The sequence below is a fragment of the Lathamus discolor genome, chromosome 3 (assembly GCF_037157495.1).
Source record: "Lathamus discolor isolate bLatDis1 chromosome 3, bLatDis1.hap1, whole genome shotgun sequence".
Classification (NCBI taxonomy): Eukaryota; Metazoa; Chordata; class Aves; order Psittaciformes; family Psittacidae; genus Lathamus; species Lathamus discolor.
In genome coordinates this window covers 71,973,673-71,998,601 of record NC_088886.1, presented here as the reverse complement: position 1 = coordinate 71,998,601, position 24,929 = coordinate 71,973,673, and the positions used below count along the sequence as shown (strand labels likewise).

The following is a 24,929-nucleotide window of genomic DNA, read 5'->3' as shown; positions in this document are numbered from 1 at the left end:
GGGGTCTGGCCATGCTGGTTTTATTGATTAAGGAGCCAATGAAACCCCATATACCAGGCCCCACTACTCCAAATGCACATGCCTGACATGTTACATCTTACACAAAGGCAAGCAGGTCCCAGCCAGCTGGACCTCACACCTGCAAAATGTTTGCTGTCTTGCTGGGCAATGCTGCTGGCTGGGAATGGCAGCACTGAGTGCATCGGCTGAAGTGACAGGACAAGCATGGAGAAGCCTTGTGCAAACACTGGCACGGTGAACCAAGCATGGGATGGTCTGAGTTGGAATGGGCTTTAGAGCAAATCGCGTTCTAACCGCTGCCACAGGCAGGGACACCTTCCACTAGAGCAGGGTGCTCCAAGCCCTGTCCAACCTGGCCTTGAACACTGCCAGGCACGGGGCAGCCACAGCTTCTCTGGGCACCCTGTGAAGGGCAGCGGTTGTGTTGCAAATTAACTCCAGAGCTCTCTACCTGTGAAGCAGCATGGGTTGCTGCTGTCCCGCTGCTGCAGTTTAACCCTGTTGGGGTGTACAGCGGCACAGCAGAAATTTTAACCATCAGTGTTAAACCCAACATGTTCTGTAAGCACTACCGGCCAACCACAAGCTAAAACGAAAAGAAGAAACTCTTCTGCAATGAGTTCCAGAAAATTTGGAGGCCTGTGGGAGACAAAAGCTCTTCCCATTAATCCATTTACATAGGAAAATGAAAAAAAATAAAGGGAAGAGAAGCAACATTTTACTACTTCAAAGCTTATTTTTTTACCTCAGACTTGGTAAACAAGTGTTTTGTCTTTATCCCTGCTCGTCAGTAGCTTGTAAGCTCTCCAAGGGGATTTTCCACAGATGAAATTCCAAGAAGAATTTCTGTGAAAAACTATCCTTACTGCAAAGAGGCATTGCCTCACCTTCACCTCATTTTCACCAGCGGGGTAAGCTGAGCTTCCTGTCGCTGAAGAGGCCCCAGGAAGAACTTGTATCATGACCTGAAGGTGCCTGTACCGCGCTTGTAGCCCGCACCCTGTGCCAACGAGGACCTGCTGCCCAGGGGCACGGCCCGGGAGTGGCAGAAGGACGGCTGCCCTGCGGCGGACCCCGCCATGGTGGACTCCCCCTCCTCACCGCAGCTCCGCCCTCCAGCCCGCGCCTCTCCCTCACGCCCAAAGCGCACTAGGGACACCCGCAGCCTGCCCGGTTACTGACACCATAACGTACCCACACACCAGCCCGCCCCCCGCCCCGCCCCATCCGGGACCAGCCCCCCATGGCTCCCGCCCCCCGGTGCAGCGGGCACCAAAATCACGCGGGCCGCAGCTGCTCGATCTTTTTCCTGCCGCCGCCAGTGTGCTCCCACCGACGGCGCCATGGCTGCCCGGCAGCAGCTCGGTAACGCGGGGCGGCGAGGCCTTGGCTGCCCCGGGTGAACCGCGAGCGCCCGCCCGCGGCACTTGGAGCAGCCGGGGAGGGTTGCGGGTGAGGGGAAGCTGCCCTCCCGCTGGGCCGAGGCGTAATCCCTCGTGTTAGCTAAACGGGGTAGCCCCGTAAGGCGAGGGGCGGCCGGGTGCCGCTCGTCTGGGAGCGGGGTTCCCGTTTCTAACCCGATAGATCCTGTTCCCTGAGGGGTTGGGGGGTCGCTCCTTTCGCTTTTGGGTGGTTGGTTATACCTTGGCTTCGGTCGGAGGCCGCCACTGTGTGGGGAGGAGACGGGGCAGCGGCTGGTGATGAGGGACCGGCTTCCCGTGCTTTTGCCCTGAGGCAGGGTGCGAGGGCGGCTGTGCTGCCTGCTCCCGTCTCTGGAAGGGGCTTCTCCGCTGTGGTGCGTGAGGGGCTGGAGGCCAACTCCTTATTCCCAGTGACCTCACATCGAAGAGGATTCCCAAGTTACAGAGCTTGCAAAGGCTTCCAACTCTTAATCCTGTTGTTTTCTTTCTTTGCTCCACCTTTAAACCCACAATATTTGTGCCTTTCCCACCTGTTAGCTTTGCTCAGTGTCTCTGATAAGACCAGCCTGGTGGAATTTGCAAAGAGTTTGAATGCTCTTGGCCTGGGTTTGATTGCGTCTGGAGGAACAGCCAAATCCCTGAGAGATGCTGGCTTGCCTGTCAGGTACAGACATTTTCCTATATATCTCCACTAAATATGCTCATTTGGGTCCTGAGGTTGCTTAAATTTTCTCCTTTTGTAAGGAAAGCTGCTCTGAAAGCAAATCTTCCCTTTCCCCCCGCAAAAAACACCCTTTCTTAAGGCAAACTTCAGAACCACCTTGACCGGCAGTTGGATGACTGAGACCAAAGAGTGTTACTGTGCAGGACGGCACACAGAAAGCTATTGGGAGATAGTGCCTTGTCTGTCTTGAGCTGGTTTTTTTTCCCCATGAGATGGTCAGTTCTCTTGACATTCATAATCTGCCCCTAGTGCTGCTCTTCAGGGCCTTGCAGTCTTTGCCTGGTCCTTGGACAGGACTGATGTGTCAGGAGTGTGTTGAAACTCAGGGGAGCTTCAACATTTGTTACAAAATAATATTTGTTACATATAAGTTTCCCAGTACCATGGTCAACTTTTCAGGTAGAGCCTTCAGGTGTTGTGCACCCGCTGTTGCAGAAAGGGCATGTTTTGGCTCATGATTCTGAGGAAATTTGTTCTAGTTTTTTCCATGCTGTGATTAAAAAACAGCTCAAGCCAAACTCACTCATGTCTCTCCAACTTCCTTGCTTGGCTGTGCTTTCAGTGAAGCCTGAAGCAAAGAATGGTCACATTTGCCCTTCCCTTTCCAATTTGTTGTTCCTTTACCATCATGAACAGTCACAGGGAGTGGTGAAAGTTTAATGTTTTGGCTAAGCTGGAAAGCGGAGTACTGATGTATTGCGTCTTCTAATTCTCTCTGTAAACCATGTTGAGTTGGGATTTGCTTATCTGAGGTGTTTCAGCGTATTTGAGAAATTACTACTTAGTTTAGTGTGACCCATTAACTTTATTTCCATTTGTGGGAAAAGCAGTTGTTGCCCCTTTGGCATGGAGGGGGGTGTGTGTAGTGAAACCCATGCAGTTTTTTTGTTTGGGTCACTTAGGAAGCTGTGTCCTTTCTGTCTTCTGTCAGATGTAGCTTTTGCACAAGATCAACATTTGTGAAAAGTGAGAGAGCATGAAACCAACATTTTGGCTTTTTTCTCTAATCCTTCTATACCTAGAAGCATTTTGCAAACTAGTTGACAGATGTCAGCCATAATAAAAACAATCAGATGTGTCTTAATGCCTCACCTCAGAACTACTTCCCAGCCTTCTGCAAGAAGAATGCATCATAGCCTATCACTCAGCACAGGTTTTGCTAGCAGTTTAGGAATGCGCCTTCCATATGTTGTGTTCTTAACAAGATGCAAAATATTGAAGTTTAGAGGAATCATGCATTTGTTTTCTCTCTAAACTCCCCCTGTCATTGATGGAAAGCTGGTGGTTTATCTTTTTTTTACAAATAGGCCAAAAGAAAGTTAGGTTTATTTCACCTCCTTACAGCCTTCAAAACTCCTAGCTTTTAAATCTCCTTCCAGTAAAACCAACATTGCCAGTAGATCTAGATTACTGCCCCAGTGGGAATAATAAGTATTCAACCTATAGACAAAGTCAGAATGGCACATGTATTATCATGCTATGTTTTCTCATTGAGCAGAGATGTTTCAGACCTGACAGGGTTCCCTGAGATGTTAGGTGGACGTGTGAAAACCCTTCATCCTGCAGTCCATGCTGGTATGTTGCTGCTTATCTCTTTTCAGTCTAAAAGAGAATTGAGGGTGGGAAGAAGGGCTGACAGATGTCTTTATTTTTTAAGGTCTGTGTGGAATAATGAGAACAAATTTGCTCTAGGGGCAGAAGGAGAGGTGAAAAGCACGGGGTGAAGAAGTGGACAGTGTCTGAATTACTTCCTCTGTTGCTCTGCTGGCATCTATGCAGTTAGCAGAGCTTTTCCTCCCCAGGGCTATAAGTAACAGGGCTTCTCTGTAAATGCTTTTGCACATTCTTTGCAGAGTCAATTTCAGAGCTGTTTGGGCAGGGAGCTTCATGGAATTTAACCTGTGGATGAATCTGGTGTGCAACATGAGGAACATGACAGCATAGTCTTTACTCGATGTTTTCTGCATGCTGTAATACTCCTTGTTCCTAGACAGTTTGGGTTTACCCTGTGTCCTCTCTTGGATGGATGTGGGGGCTGAGGACTGTTGTCTGAACTAGAATCAGAAAATTTATGATAGAAAATCTCTGAGGAAAAGCACAGTCTGAAGGAAGATGTTGAATTAAATAGATGATTATGATTTAATTATTTTTCAATTAAGATACGTTGTTTTTGTAACTAGGCATCTTGGCTCGCAATATTCCAGAAGATAATGCTGATATGAACAAACAGGATTTCAACCTTGTAAGGTAAATACTGGGGGACGTCATGCAATCAATTAGTAATCAAAAATGAGCACTGGAAACTAGTCAGCACCACTGAAAGGGAGCAGAAGGGATTTAATATCTAGACACCAGAAGATCTGTAGTCTCCTTTTTCTCTGTCAGAAGATGCAGACTGGTTTGGATTGGAAGTGACCTTTAAGCTAATCCAGTTCCAGCCCCCTGCCACGGACAGGGACACCTTGCACTAGACCAGGTTGCTCCAATCCCTGTCCAACCTGGCCTTGAGCGCTGCCAGGGATGGAGGCAGCTTCTCTGGGCAACCTGTACAGGTGGCTCACCACCCTCATAGGGAAGAATTTCTTCCTAATAACTAATCTAAATATACCCTCTTTCAGCTTAAAACCATTCCCCCTTCTCCTGTCCCTACAGACCCTTGCAAAAGCCCTTCTCCAGATTTTTTGTCAGCTGCTTTAGGCACTGGAAGCTGCTCTGAGGTCTCCCCAGATCCTTCTTTTTCCAGGCTGAACAAGCCCAGCTCTCTCAGCCTGTCTCCAGAGCAGAGGTTCTCCAGCCCTCTGATAATTTTTTATGGCCTTCAACACTTGTAGTAAGAGAGTGTGAGGTGTTCCTGCCCGTGGCAGGGGGATTGGAACTAGATGATCTTAAGGTCCTTTCCAACCCTAACTATTCTATGATTCTGTGATTCTAAAACTGAAACAAGAAAGTTACATTCTGGTTTCCACAGGGAACAGAGATTTTAATTTCTACTGGTTATCTGGGAATGTTGACACTACATCTAGTCAAGGTTGGACTATATTACACTTCTTGCATGGTTGATTTCAGTACTTTTGGAGCTGGCGCATCTCCCCTCAACTTGGCTCTGGGTGCATGACAATTCCTGATTTTGAAATACTTGCTTAGTAAATATACCCTTTGATATTTACATAATGTTTGCTGAGTTTCAACATGTAAATGAAGAGTAGACAGGAAGAGGCAGCCAGGAACATGCAGCATTTGTACAAACGGAAAACACACAGATAACAGAACTTGCTTTCCAAGAGCCATTGTGGGAGCAAGTGATCAGCAGCGAGGAATTGAAGTAACACAGTTTGTGTGCTAACATACCAAAGATTTTCTTCTGGTTTTGTGAGAATTTGTTTACTCAGTACACTCATGCAGGTTTCAACATCTAATTAGAAACTGTGAGTAACCAGTTCTGAGTCAGTGGGTAGCTCCTGATTTAGAAACAATAGCTGAATGGAACATAGTAAAGGGTGGGAGGTATAGTTTGTGGTGATTGGGCCAAAATGCACCTTTGCTTTTAAAATTACTTTTAAAAACTGACATGCCTTGGATGGATTTCCAGACTGAATTTGAAACCTGAACTTTTAAAACCACAGGACGGCTCAGCAGCGGTAGCTCTTCAGAGTATGCTGCATATTAAATCAGGCTCTGCTGGATTCCAGGGGGTGTAACATGCCTTTACATAAGTAAGTGACTTACAGTGCACTTGCATTTGAAGTAACAATTTGTATTTAGATTGTCTTATATAAAGCAGAAGGAGCTGATGCTCAGCCAGAGTGTTTTATGCATGGTTGCATAAAATTTTCATTCGCAAGTCAAGGTAGGAAACCTTGGTATTGGTTTATCTTGATTTCCATAGATAAAAGAATTAGCAGTATTAAAGTCCACAGATGGTTGGAAACAGGTCAGGAGCATGAATGGATTGGGGGGGAACAGACAATAAAAGATACTGTATGAAATTTAGAAACATAGAGGGTTCTGAAAACCATACTGGAAGCTGATCATCCCTTGAGTTCATCACACAGTGTGGAAACAAAGGAATATTGAAAGTTGGACACAAGTGTATGCATCACAGCAATTTGCTGCCAATACTGGGCACGCATGAGAGTTCAGTACCTTCATATATTCAGATCAAGAGGGTAAACAAATTCACTTGAATGAAAAACATTGTGAAGGCCAAAAAAAAGTACCTCCATTCATTGCAGTTCATGTGGCACTGGTAGGATGGGACAGCGCAAGTTATTACTTCACGCTTTCTGGAATAGACTGCAGCTTCTTCCAGATCAGATGAAAAAACTAATTCCAGCAAGGTCCAGCCTTGTCTTGAGAGGGGAAAGGCAATTCTTCCCCTTGCTTTCATGTGCTCCAGAGATTTTATGGGATCCAGGCTGTGCACTCAGGCTTCATATGCTGCTGGTATTTTAAAAAGCCACAAGGTGATACATAGGTCATCTACTCTAAGAAAAGTTGTGGAAAATGAGATTGTACTTTGTTTGCAATGGACCTTGCCCTGGGTGCTTACTCTCTTACAACAGTTGGTGGATGCCTATTTTCAGCCCTGCTGAGAGCCCACTTTGAAGTCCTTTGAAGTGGCTCAAGTTGTGCACCAAAGTCACTAAATATTTAAATACAGGCCCAGGTGTTTAAAGAAACTCTTCTTTTAAACTATCTTCTGTAAATTTTGGTTCTATCTGCTGTAATATTGTTTAGTGCACGTAGTTCAGCCAAATTTCATCATGCATTGTACCATCACTTGGCCTTTGGCTGAATGCTGCTGTCTCTTAAGTCTTTGGGAGAAAGAAGCCTTGGCTACAGCATTTTGTGCTGGTCCCTGAGAGAGAAGTAAGACATAAACACACTATGGTAGCTTGTGCTTGCCAAGCCCAATTTGCAATTTTTATGTCTTATTGAATAACCCTACTTTTTCTCTCAATTCTCAGAGTTGTAGTGTGTAACCTTTATCCCTTTGTGAAGACCGTATCTTCTCCAGGTGTAACTGTGCAAGAGGCAGTGGAAAAGATTGATATTGGTAAGTTAAAGGGAGAGCAAATATTCTCTAGGCAGACCTGATGTTCTGGTCTCTTTAAGTGGTCTCTGTTGTTTCTTTCTTGTTTGGTACCCTTGCATGCCCATAAAGGAAGTCTTCTAAGTTGTTCAGGAGTTGCAAGGGGCAGACTGAAAGCATAGTTGGGTAAACCTCATTGCTTTTAAGCAGATGTACAGCTAAAGTGGCAAGTGGCTGCTGCACAGGTTTGCAAGCCATGCTGCATAGGTTGGCAAGTCATGCCTGCCTAGAAGCAGCAGCCTGATGTACTGTAGAAGGCTGCGCTAGGAAAGGCCAGGTGGAACATGTTTCCTACTAAACACAGAGAGCAGATTATACCTCTTTTGCAGTGTCTGGCAGTGTAATAAAAACCGTGAGCTTTGGAGAGGAAAAGCTGAACCACTGAAAGAGCTTAGGGTATTGCTGAGAACTTCTCTGCAGGAAGCTGTTGCAAGGAAAGGGATTGGTCTGCATATGTGGGAGAGTAGTTGGGTCCAGAGTTTGGAAGCATGGACACCTGTATCATCAGCAGTTTTGCTCTTTCTGCTAGTTATTAACCCCATAAGGCTTGCTGTTCTTCAGTGCAGCAGCTCTGGTTGGCAGCTTGTCAACAGTGTAGGCATGCTTCTGTACCATGAGGTTGGATTGAGATTGAATTTTCTTGCAGTAGTTTAGTCCAAATGATGCCCAGCAGAGCTCTCTATTAAATATTTTATGGAGTAATGTGTAGCAGTGCCAGCTTCTACTTTTCCTTTGCAACAGCCTAGTATCTCGTATGATTTAAACTGTTGTGATGGTTGTGCAGAGTCACATTTAAGGAGGAAGTGTGGCATTTTATTTTACACAGAGGACCTGGGCAGGAGTTGTTAATATTTGCAGAGAGCTTTGGGAACCTTTGTTGCTTGGCAGCGTAGAAGCAAATCTTCCTATAGAGCCCTCCTCAGCCCAGTGTTGCAGAGGATGGTGCTTAAATGGTAAATGGAGATGAGCCATCTTCCTTAGGGTGTGGTTGTGCTCCTTGATGACGTTCTTGCTCCAGCTGCTCAGTGCAGCCTGGGACCTGTTCCCTCACTCTGTGTCTCCAGCTGCAGCTCTGCCTGTGTCTCCAAAGGCCAGTCACCAGTGGGCAGAGTCAAACTTGCCAGCCTTGTGCATTTTGAAGAGTACTGTTGCAGTCCCTTCTTGCTGGAGAGAGGGAGGCACATTCATCAGGCACAAATGATCCATTGGTGCATGTCCTTTCTTGGCCTCAGATGTGACTGCTGTTGCCATGTCCAGAAGGGAAGTGCTTCATGCCTCCATTCTTCTCTTGCAGGAGGAGTTGCCTTGCTGCGGGCAGCTGCCAAGAACCATGCTCGTGTGACGGTCGTGTGTGACCCTGCAGACTACTCTGCAGTAGCAAAAGAGATGGCAACATCAAGGGACAAAGACACTTCCATGGAGACCAGACGTCACCTTGCACTCAAGGTTTGTTGTATTTGCTTGCAGTGAAGGGCTAAGCCAGACTCGATTGCCTTTAAATACCAAATCCTTTTTAAGGTGGCAAATGTTCCCCATTCTGTCCCCAGGCTTTCACCCACACTGCTCAATATGATGCAGCCATCTCTGACTACTTTAGGAAGGAATACAGCAAGGGGGTATCCCAGCTGCCCCTGAGGTACGGTATGAATCCTCACCAGAGTCCTGCGCAGCTCTACACGATGAGATCCAAACTTCCCATGACAGGTGAGGCCTAGGCCATGCTGTCCAAAAGGGAGCTCTGGGGTAGCTAGGAAAGGAGGTGCTTGGGCATGTCTGCTCATTGTCTTTAAAACTGGAACACCACCTTGTACTTTAGTCCAAAGGATGGCAAGCAGTGCCTTAACAGCTACTTTATTACTGAGTGGCACTAGCTTTGCAGTGGAAAGGTGAAGCTGTATGAGACAGAAAAGCCTGTCTGCTGCAAGACTTGCTTGCAGCTCTGCGTTCCCTATTGGTGTAGGATGGTGTGTCCACACTGAAGACAATTGGAACAGGTTTACATGATGAGCTTTCTGCTTTACATCAGATTCAGATTTTGTGATGGAAAACTTCCTCATCCTTTTATGATGCTTTGCTACTTCCCGTTTTTCTTATTTAGTTGTTTTCTCAGGTTTTTTTGCCACCATTTACGCTGTCTAAAAACCAAGCTGTTTTCTCTAGGTTTGAATGGGGTTTGTTCTTTTATTTATTTATTTATTTATTTGATGGTTTTGAGGAGAGGTTTTTTACCTTGGTGTTTGTCGTGGTTTAAACCCAACCACAAACCTCGTCCACTCACTCCCCCCAGCTGAGCACCGACCAATACCTCCTCCAACCCTGCCGTCCCAACCCTTCCGGGTAACTCCCCGTTACATCCTGGGCATGACGTGCTGTGGTATGGAATACCTCTTTGGTCAGTTTGGGTCAGGTGTCCTGTCTCTGCTTCCTCCCGGCCTCCCCTCCTCCCTGGCAGAGCATGAGGCTCAGAAAGTCCTTGGCCAGACCAAACATTCGAGCAGCAACTGAAAACATGGGCGTTATCAGCACTGTTCCCAGGCCAAAAGATCAAAACACAGCACTGTACTAGCTCCTAAGAAGGAGAAAACTGACTGCTGCTGCTCAAACCAGGACATTATTTTAAACTGCTGTTTCTGCTGGTGATGGCAGAAGGAAGGGATACAAGTCTCACTCGCAAGAGTCTGAGGCATGTCTGCTGTGTATCTGCTATTTTGCAGGGTGTGCCACCCATGACAGCATTGTTGCATTAAGGGATACCCCTGTTTTGGAGAGAAAGAAAGTGTGGCTGGTCTTGTTCTTGAGTTGCCATGTTGATACAAGCAGTTCTTGCAGAGCTAGGGCAAAAGGTTTTGAGAATAGACTTTTAAATGGCTTCACTCTTGGCATGTATTTCTGGTGAAAGGACCAGATCAAGCATTTTAATACAAACTTGCCCTAAATTTTGTGTTTATGAGTGGTTCTGTCGACATCAGAGAGAATGTGTGCTTAAAGTTTGGTTCACTATATGAAGTTTATATACTAGATTTGTAAAGAAATCTACCCTGCTAGTGGATGTGCTTTTTGTGTTCTTCCCTAACTCTGGCTATGCACCTTGATCAAAATCAAGCTCTGGTAGACTTCCACAGAAAGAGGTAGCTCTTCTTCCAAATGGCTGCCAGTTGAAGAACTCGAAGAACAGATGTTCTTTCTTTGTTCCCCTTTCACGAGAGCGAATGTGCATTAGGGACAGTGTGTGTCTTGCTCCAAGGTTATGTCAACAGCTTCAGTTAGAGAAGAGAATTGTATTTGCATACATTTGTTCCCAGTCTCAAGCCTTTGCGTTCCTTACAAGACACTGAGGCTTTTCAGGGTTAACCAGTTGCTGAGGAGCTAGTTTAACAAGAACAATTCATAGCTATTTTGGTTCCTGGGGGGAGAAATATCTTCTGCTTGCTTTCCAGACTCTGGGGAGAGGGGTCTGCCTGCTTTTAAGCATCAATTTGTTTGCAGTGGTGAATGGCTCCCCAGGGTTCATCAACCTGTGTGATGCTCTCAATGCCTGGCAGCTGGTGAAGGAACTCAAGCTGGCATTAGGCATTCCTGCTGCAGCCTCCTTCAAGCATGTCAGTCCTGCAGGTAGGGTGGCTCCATGTTGCCATGCTTTTCTCTTTGAATAGACTCCAGCTTTTGGCAGGCCCTGTCAGTGGTGTATCGTTGTCCCTCACCCTGGCAGTCTAGGGAGGTCCTAGGGTTGAGTGCCCTGGCTTGTATTTCCCACTAGGTGCTGCTGTTGGAATACCTCTCAGCGAAGAGGAGGCGCAAGTCTGCATGGTGCAGGACTTCCACAAGACTTTAACACCATTGGCATCTGCCTATGCACGAAGCAGAGGTGAGAAGTCCAGGAATAAACTAGTGTGTCCAAGGAGCTGAGCTGAATTCTCAGTACCTAAACAGCACGTTTAGCACTTGGCAGGCTCTTCCCTTTGCATTGTATTCCTCCTCTGTACAGTTTTTCTCCATAAGGTTCTTATTCACTGAATTAAATGTCTATCAAGCATTGTTTTCCAAATGAGCAGACCTATTGTTTTGAAGAGGCCAAAATAATTTTGGATTCTGTTCCTTGATGTATACAGAAGATGTGTACTTTTATTTATTTAATTAAATATTTATATACACACATATTCGTATAAATCTGTGAGGTTTTGGCTAAAGGATTTGGATAAACAGCTGTGCTGGTAGCACACTCAGCCTTCCACTGCAGATGGGGTGCTCAGGAGTACTTATTTGGAGTAGAAACGTTTCTGCCTGGTATTTGGTGGGTGCTTTTAAGGCTTTTGTTCTTCAGAGCTCACAACTCCCCCACCCCCACCTAGAAATAAGTAAATAAAAATAGCTTTCTCAGCTGAGATACTTTGCTAATTCTCTAATTTTCCATGGCATTCCTGGGAAATCTGCACAGATGAGAGATAACAAAGCAAACATTTGACAAGGGCCACATTGGCATGGGTTCATTTTTCACTCTTTATAGACCGCCTTTGAATGTTGCTCCCAGAAAGCCATTCCATGACTGACAGAAAAATAAACCTTTAGAATGGCAGGGACAGAAGACTTGTCCTTTCTAAGTAGCAGAGCATCTGTGGTGAGAGCTGAGTTCACCTTAGCTATGTCATTAAATATACAGAATGTCTATTAAAAAAACTTAGCTACTTTTCTGGCTCTGGATTCTTACAGGAGAAGCCAGATGGGAGCATAGGCATCTAAAAGTTTTCATCTTTTTCCAACTATCTCCCATCTGAAATCTTTCTGCATGACCTTTGTCTCTCCTTGTCCTCTTGCCACCATGACTGCAGCATTGCTGTTTGTGGGGATGGAAGTAGTCACTACAGAGTTAGAGCTTTGACAAAGGCAGTGGAAAAGAAAGAGTATCTGAACTGTGGGAATATTGAAAGGTGCATGTGTTTGAGGTAGGATTTTTCATCCTTGTTGCTCTTACATGGTCTCTTATTTTTGCTGTAGGATTAAATTATTAGCTCTCGTGGCAATGGACTGTATTGTAGGAGCAAAGACTTTTTTTTGTGTTGTGCTAGAGTTTACTAAGTTGCTGAAGATAGGATTTTTCAGGTGCTGACCGGATGTCTTCTTTTGGTGACTTCGTTGCCCTGTCTGACATCTGCGATGTGGCTACAGCCAAGATCATTTCCAGAGAGGTTAGTTAAACAGCAACAAAGCCTTTGAGTGTAAAAATGAGAATTGCACTAGATGAAGTCATTGGTTTGTAACAGCCATTCTGTTTGAATTTGACCTATTTCACTCAAGACTATTGGTCCATTTCTGTAAGTCTGTATCCGGAGGGCAGAGTTTACACCTATCTTTTGATGCATTTTTCTCCCTACCAGATAAAACCTGGATGTGTGCTAGAGCCTGTAAAATAGCGGTGCTTGAAATGCTGTTTTCAAGGAGGTGATTGGAAACCTCAGATTCTGAGTAGGCGTCTGGAAATGAGCCCTGATTATTCTGTCACAAGTATCTGACTGGTAGAAGGGCTGTAAGTAGAATAGGACTGGAGAGCTGATGGCCAGCCTCTTGCCCAAGGCAGGAATGTGGCTGTGTATTGCTACCTGCCAGTTGATACAAGTTATGTGTAGGCTCAGCCACTTTCTAGGCTGTGCTTTTTACTTTGCTGGATTCAACATGAACTCCATAGCTTACTGCATTGCACAAGTCTCTAGTTTACATACAAAATTAAACAACTGGGACATAATGCTTCACTAAACACCTTCATCCCATTATATGTTGCTTACAATGTTTTTTTGAGAGGTGGAAGTCACAATGAAAAGGGCTGTCTTGTACATTGGAGACTTCTTTTCAAACAAATGACAGAGCACATTTGACTGGATTGTGAGGAAAGCGTTTGGTATACCATTACTTAGAAACAAATAAAACCTCACCTGCTTTGTAGGATAAGAATGGGAAAGGTGTGTATCACTTCATGGAGCTGATGAATGGAAACTCTCCTCAGTTTTAAGGCTGTTAACAGCTCTTAGGCCAATATTTTTGTCTCATTAGACGTGTTACTGTTGAAATAAAGATCTATTTTTTTCAGCCATGTTTACTGTTAGGGCTTTAAAGTGGGGATGTTGTGCATGAGTTTTTTTCCCCCCTAAAGAGGAATATTAGTTATTAGTTCCATTCTGCTGAAAGTCATAGTGGCTATTTTTTTACTAACTCCTGCCAAGAGCTTACAGCATTCCACTGTTTCCACTTTCCAGGACTGAAACCGAAGTTGTAATGGTGCCTTTGTTATATGGTACATACAGACCCCAAGAGGTGTGCCTTCAGTGCTTTTCTGGAAATGGCATGTGGAGTTTTCAGTATTAGCCCCTCTTTTTTTTCACATGGAAGCTGAAATATGTGTGTTACAGGTATCTGATGGTGTGGTAGCTCCTGGCTATGAGGAAGAAGCTCTCAAAATCCTTTCCAAAAAGAAGAATGGTGGTTACTGTGTCCTTCAGGTTTGTATTCCTGCTCCACTATAACCCTGTACCTGCTTTCACAGAAGTTAGTGTCCAAATAGCTGGGAGGGCTGATCCAGGTCCCTCTACAGTGCCCAGAAGTGTTTCCTTTGGGTCTTTGGGGATTCCTGTATGAGCTGGAATTCCACCAGCAGTGTTGTAGTTATATCATTATAAAATTATTCCCCTCTATGACTATAATGCCTTCCTTGGCTTTCACAGTGATGTGGTTTTAAAGTAACTGAGTCTATGACCAGCCAGAGTACTTCAAAGAGACAGAATTTCTGTGCTCTCTTTGCCAGCTATCCTCTCACTTCTCCTGAATTTGTTTTCTCTCTGAATTATTTGTATCTAAGATATACTGTCTCAATGATGTTGTAAGTCTTATCACTGGGGGAACTCTTGTCTGGGCATGGGGTATTTATAGGGCAGTCTACACGACAGTCAGTGATAAAGACAGCAGCATAGGGAGAGATTGGACCTGGGATGATGCACCTTTACATACTGCAACCAGGATTCTTGTTGAGAAATACTACTATAGTGTGGTCAAGTCAGTACTAGGTTGCCTTTGTAGTTTCTGCAGTGATTGTTGGGACTTCAAAATAATCCAGTTTTGGTGAATATGACTAATGGATTACAGAATGCTCTCGGCAGCCAGACAGGTCCTATTTCTGCCTGACTCTGAGAGACAAATGAGCAGAGAACTTTGCTATAGTGTTACAAAAAGAAAATCCAAGGCTTAGCTGACGCTGCAATTGTAGTGTTACTACCAGGGGAGCTGTAGAAGATGGCTCAGGAGCTTCAGGCGAGAAGGAATGAAATGGCAGACAATCTTGGCAGATGATTGCTTCTTGAATTCAATTAGCATTGCAAGGATGAGGTTGTACTGGTTAACCCTGTATCTTCAGGGCCTGTCTGCAGAGGGATGCTAAGAAAAGTTGGTCAGAACAAATGTAAATAGATAAGGGAAACCATTCAGAGGTAATAGCCTTAATCCAGTTTACTTCATGTCTCAATAACCTGAGGCTACCAAAATTCTAAATAAGCCCGTGCATGGTAGACCCGAATGCAGTTTGTAACAGTTCCATTTAACTTTACCCCTTACACTGCTACATGCTTGTTCAGAGATGTGCCCCAAGAGAGTGCATTTCTGGAAATAAGCACAATCTCTTTTCTCTTGAATGTCAAAGAGTGTTGGGAGTTGTACCTTGAGACATGTATGAAAGAACTCCAAAATGTTTCTACTTTCCTGTGCAAGACTGCAAGACTCTCTTTGTGTGGTTGTCTTCCCCTTTCTGTGCCAGACTAGAAGATTTTGTAGATTTTATGGCTTGCAACGTGAGCGAGCGTTTGTATTTAAACACCTCTGCTGCATTACCTCTCTTCACCCTGCACATGTCACTTTGTGCTGTTGAGACCTTGCTGCTCCAGTTACTTCTAATTACTTCTGATTTGACATTGCTTTCCATGAACAGTTCACTACTTTTGTGATTCCTTAGATAACGCGTTTTAACTGAAGCTGTTACTGTATGTAGGCTTTTAATTGCTCCAAGAGCATTTTATTGGCCTCTCATTTGGCTTATAGATGGATCCCCATTACGAGCCAGACGACAATGAGATTCGAACTCTTTATGGCTTGCACCTCATGCAGAAGAGAAACAATGCAGTCATTGACCGGTCCTTGTTCAAGAACATTGTTACAAAGAACAAAAATGTAAGTGTCAGAAGATGAATGAGCTTAAATCCTGGTGGAATGAGCTGGTGTGCTTTGATGGAGGAAGTCAGCACTGGTTTGTTTTAAGAGCTCTTAAAATATTTTAATGAAATTTAATTGTCTTTTAAATTGTTTTGACAGTGCAGCAAATTTCTGTGCCAAATATACTTGTGTAAATCAGAGTAGTTTGCCTTTGGTTTGATTCCTTGCATAAATAAGAGGAGCTGAACCTTGTCTTTTATCTCTGACTAGCAAAATATTTCTTATAAGTAAGAAGCTACCATGTGTGATTTCTTATGGTGAGACAGCCATGTGCTAAGGATCTCTTGTGATCTCATTCCGACCCACTGTTTAGTTCTTCCTTTTGTGTTCAGTGTGTTGTGTAAACCCTGGCCTTGCTAATACTGGTCACATCATCAGGAAGTTATCAGTTATTTCTTAGTCTTTGATCTTGTTATCATTAAAAAACAGATGCTAATGAGCACGTGATTAATCCTGGGCTCAGAAGCAAGTTCAGACATTGAGGTAATAAAAATAAGCTTAGTAAATTAGTAATGGAACAGACTTAATAATACTTCATGGAGATACTGAGCTCTGTTGTTTTGTGGTGGTCTAGTGTGTACTTCAGCATGTGCTTGGCTTTTTACCTATAAGCCCATCTGATGTCAATGAGTGCGTACAGAAGACTTTGCAGGCTTAATGCCAGTGGTGGAGCCCTCTTGACCTGGTAAGGTTGAGTCATAGAATCAACTAGGTTGGAAAAGACCTTTAAGATCATCAGCCATTACCCCAGGACTGCCAAGACCATCGTTAATCCCTATGAGCTATGAGATCAGCTGCCAAACCAATCATTTACAGTTTTTAATCTAAACAAAATTTGCTGGTAATTGAACAAAACAGGATCTTTTTAGTTACATTGTTTTCCCTGTCCATGCTACAGTACTTGTGATGGCTTTGGGGGTTTGCAGATCACTGGCACATGGTTAGTCATGGTTGTTGACAACAGTGTTTTATTTCAGCTGCCTGAGTCTGCTGTCCGAGACCTGATTGTTGCCAGCATCGCTGTTAAATACACCCAGTCCAACTCTGTTTGCTACGCCAAGGATGGGCAGGTAACTGAATCAGGCAGCTCTCTGGAGCGTGCTTGCACAGCCAAGCTGGTCAGATAATGCTTTTGTCAGGCTTGAGTTCTAGAATCATTTAGCATACAGGAAGCTATTAAACAGGTACAGATGAACTGCCCTGAACAGCACCATACAGAATGGTAGCTAAACATTTGTTTCTCAAGAGGCTGCTTCAGAACCTTAGTGTCCTTTATTCATGGTAGTGACTGGGCTGATTCTTTCAGGGGTAGGGTTGGAAAAGCTCTTATGTGCTTCTGCAAGTCTGGCCTTGAGTTGTTTCTTTTTAACTACTTTGTCCTTTTATATAATTTTTTGAGGGCATGTACATATGTTGTTGTCTGTATACAGCCTTAGGAAATGGCAGGAGTTTTCACAGCTGGATTCTCACTGTCTGAATGGCTCTTAGTTTGATTTTTCACTTCTTACATAAGAAAGATGGGATATGTTTTATTTTTGCCCCTTTGGGGCATTAGAAATCTTTTCTCTCTGATTTAAAAACTTATGATAAATAGGATTTATGGGGCATTATAAAATGTGTAGTTGAGATATGAATTGAGATTTGAGTTGAGACTCTTGAATCTTAAAAAAAACCCTGAAATCAGTTAACAGATCAATTGTCCTAAAGCTGTTGTAAATGTATTACAAAATGTTTTTTTGCCCAGCAGCCTGTTCTCATAATGCTGTTCTTTAGCTGGTTCTCTGCTTTCCATGGTAACTTTTCCATGGGCCTGCATTATTTTTTGAAAGTACAGAATTCAAGTCAAAGAATGTTTTTGATCTTAGTCTTTTGTACATCATAGATCAGCAAAATGGATCAAACAGTGTACCCTGAAGGTGCAGCCTGTGAGTGAGCTGCAGTGCTGTCCTTTTTGCATTGGTACTCATCTGCATTTGTCAGGTTGTTGTTACAGCGTGGAAACATTGCAGTGCTGTCTCACAGCTCTTCCTGGGGTCATAGTTGTATGATTCTTGAAAATAAACATGTCTCTGGAGATCTGGCATTTTTCTTTTATTCAGATTTGGGGTTTTTTCCACTTGCTTTTAAATGGTTCTCTCTACTCAAGAGTGTCAGTTCTCATAGCCCCAGAACAAAGATGTCACTACCTTTGTTCCTTTTCCCTCATTACAGCAGCAATTTCCCCAGTGCTTTTGCAAGTCTGGACAGAACGTGGTGCTGCAGATGTTACGGAAATGTGTGTGGTAATATGTGTACCATATGGAAGGGAGAAGGCATGAGAGAGGAGTGAAAAGCAGTGTGGGCAGACATGGATTTAACTAGTTGGGCTTCAGTGCTGTTGTGCATATTTGCAGGCATACATTTTAATTGAATACACATGTGCATTGTCTTGGTTTGCTGTATGTGTGACAGGGAGGGTCAGGATGAGAGCTCTGTGTGCTGCACTAAGAAACAAGTGACCTTTTCACCAGTAAAGGTCAGCAGCCATTCCAATCACTTACTCAAGGAGGTGGTGAATCTGCACTGGGGTCTTCAAATCAAAGCTTGACATCTTCCCAGAGGGACTCATTACAGTCCAAATGCAGAAACAGCAGTGGCACATGCTACAGGTAGTGATGGAGGAGCTCAGATGGGAGCTCCCTTCTGGTTTTAACATCTCCAAAAGCTTCCTGAGACTGTTAAGTATTAAGAGCCCTGTTCTTAAGGTATAAATGGGGAAAGAAATAACATCCATGGAAACCCACTCTTACTAAGTGGTTAGCTTAGATCCATGTTGGTAATGCTGTGCAGAACTAAGTACTGGTTGTATCACTTACCAAGGCATGCGATCTGTACAGGAATATTTGGGTGCAAACCAATAGCATGATCACCAGGGATGGAAAGTAACTTCCAGAGTGTTACACTTAAAGCTTTTCCAGGATCTGACTTTGTTGGGGTTACAGGAGCCAAGCCTGGGAAGTCTAGCTTTCCTTCACTGCTTTTGGTTTTCCAGGGGTTATTTCAGCCTCCCAGTGTCCCCATTGCCAAGCAAAACTCTTGTGTATCACACATCCAGAATACTTTTGACAGCTTTGTTCGGTTTTGAATGAATTGACAGCTCCAGCAAGGGCTGGTGCTGGTATTAATAAGTTCTAGGAAAGCATTTGTGGACTTGAGTGGCACTTAATTTGCAGGAAGCCAGCAGCCACTAATTGCATGTGTTTTGTCTGACTTTCAGCACCCACAAAGCCAGTCTGTAACATGTTGACTTACCATTTCTCTAATGATATAATCAGGTTTCAAAGTATCTATTGAGAATTCTTCTCTTTCTGTATTCTCTGCACAGTAGGATTTAACAAACCTGTTAATTTGCCTTCCTGTTTTCCATCAGTGGTGCAGACATTTGTCAGTAATCTCATTGTTCTGTCTTCCCAGTTGTGAAGTCCTTCATTTGATCTTTGTAATACCAAATGTATTTAGGGGTTTTATTTTCACATTCAGGGTAAATATTTTGAGTAAATCCAGGCCCATCTGGATAATTTTGCAACAATCCTTTGGGCATTATTCATCTGGTCTGCCGTTGCACAGTATTCCAGCTATGGGGCATGTTTGGCTGTTCTGTGAGCCGAAGTGTTTTGAAGTAGTTCTCAGTTTTCACCCAAGCTTTTCTTTATAAAGTGATTTTTCTACTCAGCCTGTATTCTTGTCTCCTGCTACTCCTCACACTTACTAGGCCCTGCTTAAGCACTTCTTGATTCCCAGGACATTAAAGTCTGAACATAGCTAATTTTTGTGTAGAAAATAGAAGGGGAAGGATTCCTTTGTGGAGGATTTTGAGATTTCAGCTATGGTTTTATATGGGGGAAAGACAACATTTGAGGAAGGGAGAGAGATTTTCACTTCACATGAAATGAAAAAGGGAGAGAACAGGTACATTCAGACAGTGTGAGGAGAGATTCAGATACAAGTCTATAGTTTGCATTGAGCAGAAGCTCAGACTTCTGGTTTCTCCTGTCTAGACCAGAAATTCCAGACTACACTGAGGAAATGTTCCCCAGCATGCCGTGTTGCATCAGAACATGTTTTCTACACAAAAAGGATTTCACTTCATCTGAATCAGCATTTTCCAGTGAAGAGCATCTTATTCTCCTAGGCTGTAGCTGTGAACTTACTTCTGGGAGAATGTGGGTTTATCAGAAGGAGGCACAGAGAAGCAGCTTTTATATTCTCTTGCCTGTTAAGCCATTACAAAGTCAGTTCTGTGTGGTACAAGTAATATCTCTGTAGATTTGGGGGTGCCTATGAAGAGTTTGCAGCATGCATCACTTCAACTGAGGTACAAAGTTCCTGCCAATTTGGAGTTGTTGAACATGAGCCAAGTTGTTAAGCATCTCTTGACAAAGTTTTTTAAAATGTAACATATTTTAAGTAGCTCAAGAGAGAAAAGGAAAACACTCTTGTTGAGGAGAGTGCTGACAGGTAGGAGAGCTGTACCTCTGATGTTTGCCCATGGATGAGCTGTGTGTGGTTGGGGCTGCGTTGACCTGGAAACACTTTCTGCACACCATTGCCCTTGCTGTCTGAAGGCCAGGGCTTGCAGCAGACAAGCCAGTCCATCACAGGAATGCAAGGCCACAGCTCACAAGTACATGATGAAGATGAAGCACCATTCTGGCACAGGACATTGCACTTCTGGCACATGATATCACGTGAAACTTGGTAATGTTTCATGGTACTTTAGTCCCTGCTACCAGCAGCCTGTCCAGTACTCTTCATGATCTGCATCCTCAGCTACACATTTCTGCCTTGGCCCAGCCTGGATTGCTAGGCCCACTCTTAAGGGCTCAGTGATGCCTAAAGGTGTGCAGTGTATGACAATTTTAAGCCCTCTCCTTTGTCCAGGGTGAGAGGCTACACCTGTTTGGAAGAAATTATGTACCTACATGCACCTGGTGTGCATCCTGTGAGATGCAGGGTCTCCTGTGCATTTGAGGGTTAAAGAAGTTGGACATGAGAGCAGAGGCTGGACAATCGGGAGTGTTTGTAGAGGGGAAGGTGTCACTAAGCCGTGGGAAACTTTGCATCTATTTTGTATTTATGATAATACTAATGTCCTTGTGGGTATGTTAAGCACCAGTGACTTCAGTTACAGCAGAGCAAATGATACTACATAGCAGTCCAAGTCTCTGATTTGCTCCTTGGGATACTAGTATCTAGCAGCATGTTTTACGGTTCTGGGAAGAGGTGAACTCACTGTCTTGATGAATGAGAAGACAAATGATTCATTCCTTTGAGGGCACCCTTTGACCTACAGCTTTACCATCTGTTTCAGTCTGAGCTGGAAACTCTGATGCGTTGGTCAAAACTGCTAGTAGCCTCAACACAGTGTCCCTGGAGCAATCCCCATGCAAAGAGTCTGGTGAACAGTTCAGCTATGGCTTCATAGTGGGAGGAAATTACAGGAGAGACTTGTTTTCTGTCAGATACCTGGTTTGAAATGGCAGGAACTGCCTTTGGAAAGCAGGACCCACAGCTCTGAAAGCCATGGAGAAGTTATCAGCCTGAGTTTGACAGCTGTAGTGGCCAGGTCTGGGGTCTGGCCTTTGTGTGCCTGGCATACAGTTGTGGCAGGGGCAAAGCTGAGGGACAGCAGGCAGTCTGGAGCCCAAGAGACCTCACTCAGTCCCTTGGACTTGCCAGTTGTGACTGCAGGCAGACCACATCTGTAGGGGTTGTTCTACCAGTGTTCATAACCAAGATGTCTCCAGCACACTCTGTGTCAGCACCTAAGATGTGCCTTTGTCTCTGGGCAGATGCAAGAGTTTGTTTGCAGTGTGTATTGAATTGTGACAGATGGCTTGCAGTGACCTGACCACCAGACTCCCAGGAGTTTCTATGTGCTTTAACCTGTAGGGTACCTGAAAAAAAGACAGAGGTTGAATGTGCCTGGGAACTCCTAGGAAAGTGGTCTCATAAAAGCAAATGGAAACTAAGCAAATGCCATATTTTCATAGCACCTTCTAGGAGGAAATAGAAAAATCACCGTTTGTATTTAGCTTCTGGAAGCACTGGGTCTGATATCAAATACAGGTGCCCTTAAATAAGGTTAGCTGCAGCTATTCTAAAAGCCCTGAGCTCTCAGGCGCATGGCGGAGTAGGAAATGTGTTGGTAGCTCCAGGACCTTGACAATTCATGCAATGCAATGGTTCTACTGATCAGCCTCCCTTACTGAGGAGTGGATTTAGTCTCTTGTGGACAGACAAACTGCCTTGTAATCCACTACATACCACAGCTGATCTCCAAGCTGTGTATGCCTGGCCCACAAGGAAAGATGATGGTGTTTCGGTGACCCGGGCTCAGACTTTAATCCTCTAACTGAAGTGCCCTTTTCAAGAGCTGGTAGGCACCCTACCATTTCTCTTAGCTGTCACATTTGTTTCTGCAACCAACAGGGTTTTGTTTTGCTTGAAACAAAAGCTGTAATTGTATCTCTCTTCTGAGGTGAACAGTTTGACTGGGGCTGTGTAGTTTAGAAGGATGAAAGAACGTGGTGGCTTTCAGCTCAGCAGAGCCCTGAAGTGAGAGTGCAGAGAGCTGACCCTGTCACTGCTTTACAGCAGAGGGGATGCAGGTATTTTCCTGGCTTTCCTGACTAATTACCTACATTCCTGCTCTGCTTCAGTGAGGAGCAGCTGATTTGTGGGAGGCCTTTCCTAATTGCTTGGCTGAAACTGGAGCTCTGATTGTGATCCCTGTGCAGCAAGGTGCGACTGTGCTTTGTCCCTCTCTACTGCAGGTCATAGGTATCGGAGCGGGCCAGCAGTCCCGGATCCACTGCACACGGCTGGCTGGGGACAAGGCAAACAACTGGTGGCTGCGGCACCACCCACGGGTGCTCTCCATGAAGTTCAAAGCGGGTGTGAAGAGAGCAGAGGTCTCCAATGCCATTGATCAGTATGTCACTGGGACCATTGGTGAGGTAAGGGCTGGCTGAGGGATTTTCCTGGAGATTCCAGCTTCTTTGTCTTTGTGTAGTAGCAGCTTGAGTTTTGTGGGTGTGGGTAGCAGATGATTCCAGAGATCAAGTGGCCAGTGCCCAGAATGGTGACTTCCTCAATGGCACAGTGGCTAAGTGCCCCTGTGATACTGCACCCACTGCTCCAGGTACTGGAACCTGCCCTGTGCTTTGGTGTGCAGCATAGTTTCATCTGATAATTCCCCCCAGCAGTAAGGAAACATTAAAGCTACAGTTAATGTCATTGGCACCTTCTCACACGGTGCTGTTTGCTTGCGTGGCATTTCTGGGTTCTCAGAATCCCTCTGACCTCCCTGTTACAAGCAATAGTGAGGCAAGAAAATAGTATGTCCTTTTTAAGTATTGAAAGCCAAGAGCTGGATTGGTCATCTGGTGATTCATCAGTAAGGGGTTAAGAACTGCTGTTCAGAAGGTGAATCATAAACCTGCTGTTTGTCAGGTGTTAAGTCATCTACCAGATCCCATTTGTGTGTGCTGGCATTTACACAGCCATTCTGCAGGCAGGCCAAGCAGAGCATCTTGGAATTAAAGGGAAAAGAGAAAGAATTTATCAAACCCTGGGATGAGGAGGGGGAAAGAAAGGAGATAAAAGGATGCAAAAAGAGCTGATGTTAGTAATATGTCCCCACCACTACTTGGGATTTTAAACCCCTGGGTGTGACATTCCCAGCAGCAGAGGTGTGTGAGCAGAAGGCGCTGCTGAGCTTCAGAGGGATGCCACCACTCATCCTGGCAGGGAACTGCTGGGAGACGCATGCTTTGGTGCCGAGCTGGCTTTTTTCTCTCCAGGGTGAAGACCTGGTGAAGTGGCAGGCACTGTTGGAAGAGGTGCCTGCACAGTTAACAGAAGTGGAGAAGAAGCAGTGGATTGCCAAGCTGAGCGCTGTGTCCCTCAGCTCTGATGCCTTCTTCCCCTTCAGGGATAATGTTGACAGAGCTAAGCGGGTAAGGTTGTGGCAGGGTGACTGCAAGGAAATGCCTGCACAGGCTAGGCTTTCTGTTTTAAGTTTATGTGGACTGCTGAGGAATGTCTGCTCTGCACTGTTAGCTGGAGTCGTGCATCCTGGGAAGGATGCTTCTCGTGGTTACTGGTCTCACGTGGATAGTAATTATCCAGTCATTGCTCAGTTTGTTGATTTGAAATGAGTAGAGGATTAAAGTTGATTAAACCATGCAAGAATAACAGACAAGGCCTATTGCTTCCAGAGGAACCGTTTTATTCTTCTGAACTGTGGAGAGAGCTGACTGCTGACACGAGGAACTCCCCTGTGAATGTCTTTGGGCAATGGAAGCTTTTGTTTGTTTATTGATTAGTATCTAGGGATGCGAATGAAGGACTGGGGCTGCCAGCTCCTTTTCAGGGGGATTTTGGTTTTCCATGCTCTAATCCTTTCACTTCTCCCTGTGTTTGTTCAGAGTGGAGTACAGTTCATCGCTGCCCCATCCGGCTCGGCTGCAGACGAGGTTGTGATTGAAGCTTGCAATGAGCTGGGGATAACCCTGATTCACACCAACCTCCGGCTGTTTCATCACTGAGTTTGCTGTGAGATGTTGTGGGCCCTCTTTGGTCACAGTCTCACCAGCAGCAGTGGCTGGAATATCACCAATTTAATTGGCAGGCACTCACAGCCTGTGCTTAGCAGGTGTTTGTAGGGTCTGTAAATGAGTCTTTCCCTGTGTTAGCAGACAGTGAAGGCACAAGAAGTTGGCCTCCAATGTAGAAAATAAGTGTTTTGCAAATAAACATACAGTTCTTAGCTATGTGGAGTCTGTACTCTTGTGTCATCCAGATACCATGTCCTCGGGGAAACAAGTTTATTTTTGAGGTACATTTTATGGTGCAGACTTTACAACTTCATTAGAAGGCTTATGGAATGGTATGAAAGCTGGGCTCATGCCCAGCTTCTTAATGAACTGATAAGAATCTGTGTTGTAAACTGAACTGAGCTGCTTTTGGGGGGGAGTCAGCAGATAGTTTTCTCCAGGTACTTCTAATCCATTACTCTCTTCCGCTGTGAGGGGAGGGGAGCGGGTCCTTTGTGCCAGGCCCTCTGAATCCTGCCCTAGCCAGTGCTTTGAGGCTGAGAAGCAGTCAGGTTGTGTTCTCCAAGGTGAAAGGCTCATTCCTGCCAGGAGCTTGACATGCTTGTTCTCATTCCAAGGAGTTCAGCTCAGAGTTCACAGGCAGGCATCTGGGAAGCATCTTGCCTGAAGCCACTTCCCTTCTCCGTTGTGCGCAGTCTGCATTGAGCAGATTTGAACTCTGATTAGAAAAACAAAGTGAAAATCTGGAGCACAGGGAGATGAACCAAGTCAAGCCCAGACACGTTTCTTGCTGGCAGTCACTGTGACCATTTCAAAGGGATGATTTT

At 44.8% G+C, this 24,929-nt stretch overlaps 1 protein-coding gene across 1 annotated transcript; it reads left to right on the top strand.

Annotated features, from left to right (window-relative positions):
* The first annotated feature begins 1,270 nt into the window (after window positions 1–1,270).
* On the top strand, window positions 1,271–24,318 carry ATIC (5-aminoimidazole-4-carboxamide ribonucleotide formyltransferase/IMP cyclohydrolase). Its single transcript, XM_065669741.1, has 16 exons — window positions 1,271–1,386; window positions 1,980–2,106; window positions 3,665–3,741; window positions 4,347–4,413; window positions 7,134–7,222; window positions 8,553–8,704; window positions 8,806–8,962; window positions 10,745–10,870; window positions 11,016–11,123; window positions 12,356–12,441; window positions 13,657–13,746; window positions 15,332–15,460; window positions 16,480–16,572; window positions 22,318–22,500; window positions 23,347–23,502; window positions 23,974–24,318. Exons 1-16 carry the CDS (start codon window positions 1,365–1,367, stop codon window positions 24,091–24,093), a joined length of 1,782 nt encoding a protein of 593 aa, XP_065525813.1. The 5' UTR covers window positions 1,271–1,364; the 3' UTR covers window positions 24,094–24,318.
* The last annotated feature ends 611 nt before the right edge of the window (window positions 24,319–24,929 follow it).

Coding starts and splice junctions, on each gene's coding strand:
- ATIC (XM_065669741.1), top strand. CDS start 1,365: ATGGCTGCCCGGCAGCAGCTCG. Junction 10,871..11,015: donor CAAGCATGTCAGTCCTGCAG/GTAGGGTGGCTC, acceptor ATTTCCCACTAG/GTGCTGCTGTTGGAATACCT. Junction 12,442..13,656: donor CCAAGATCATTTCCAGAGAG/GTTAGTTAAACA, acceptor TGTGTGTTACAG/GTATCTGATGGTGTGGTAGC.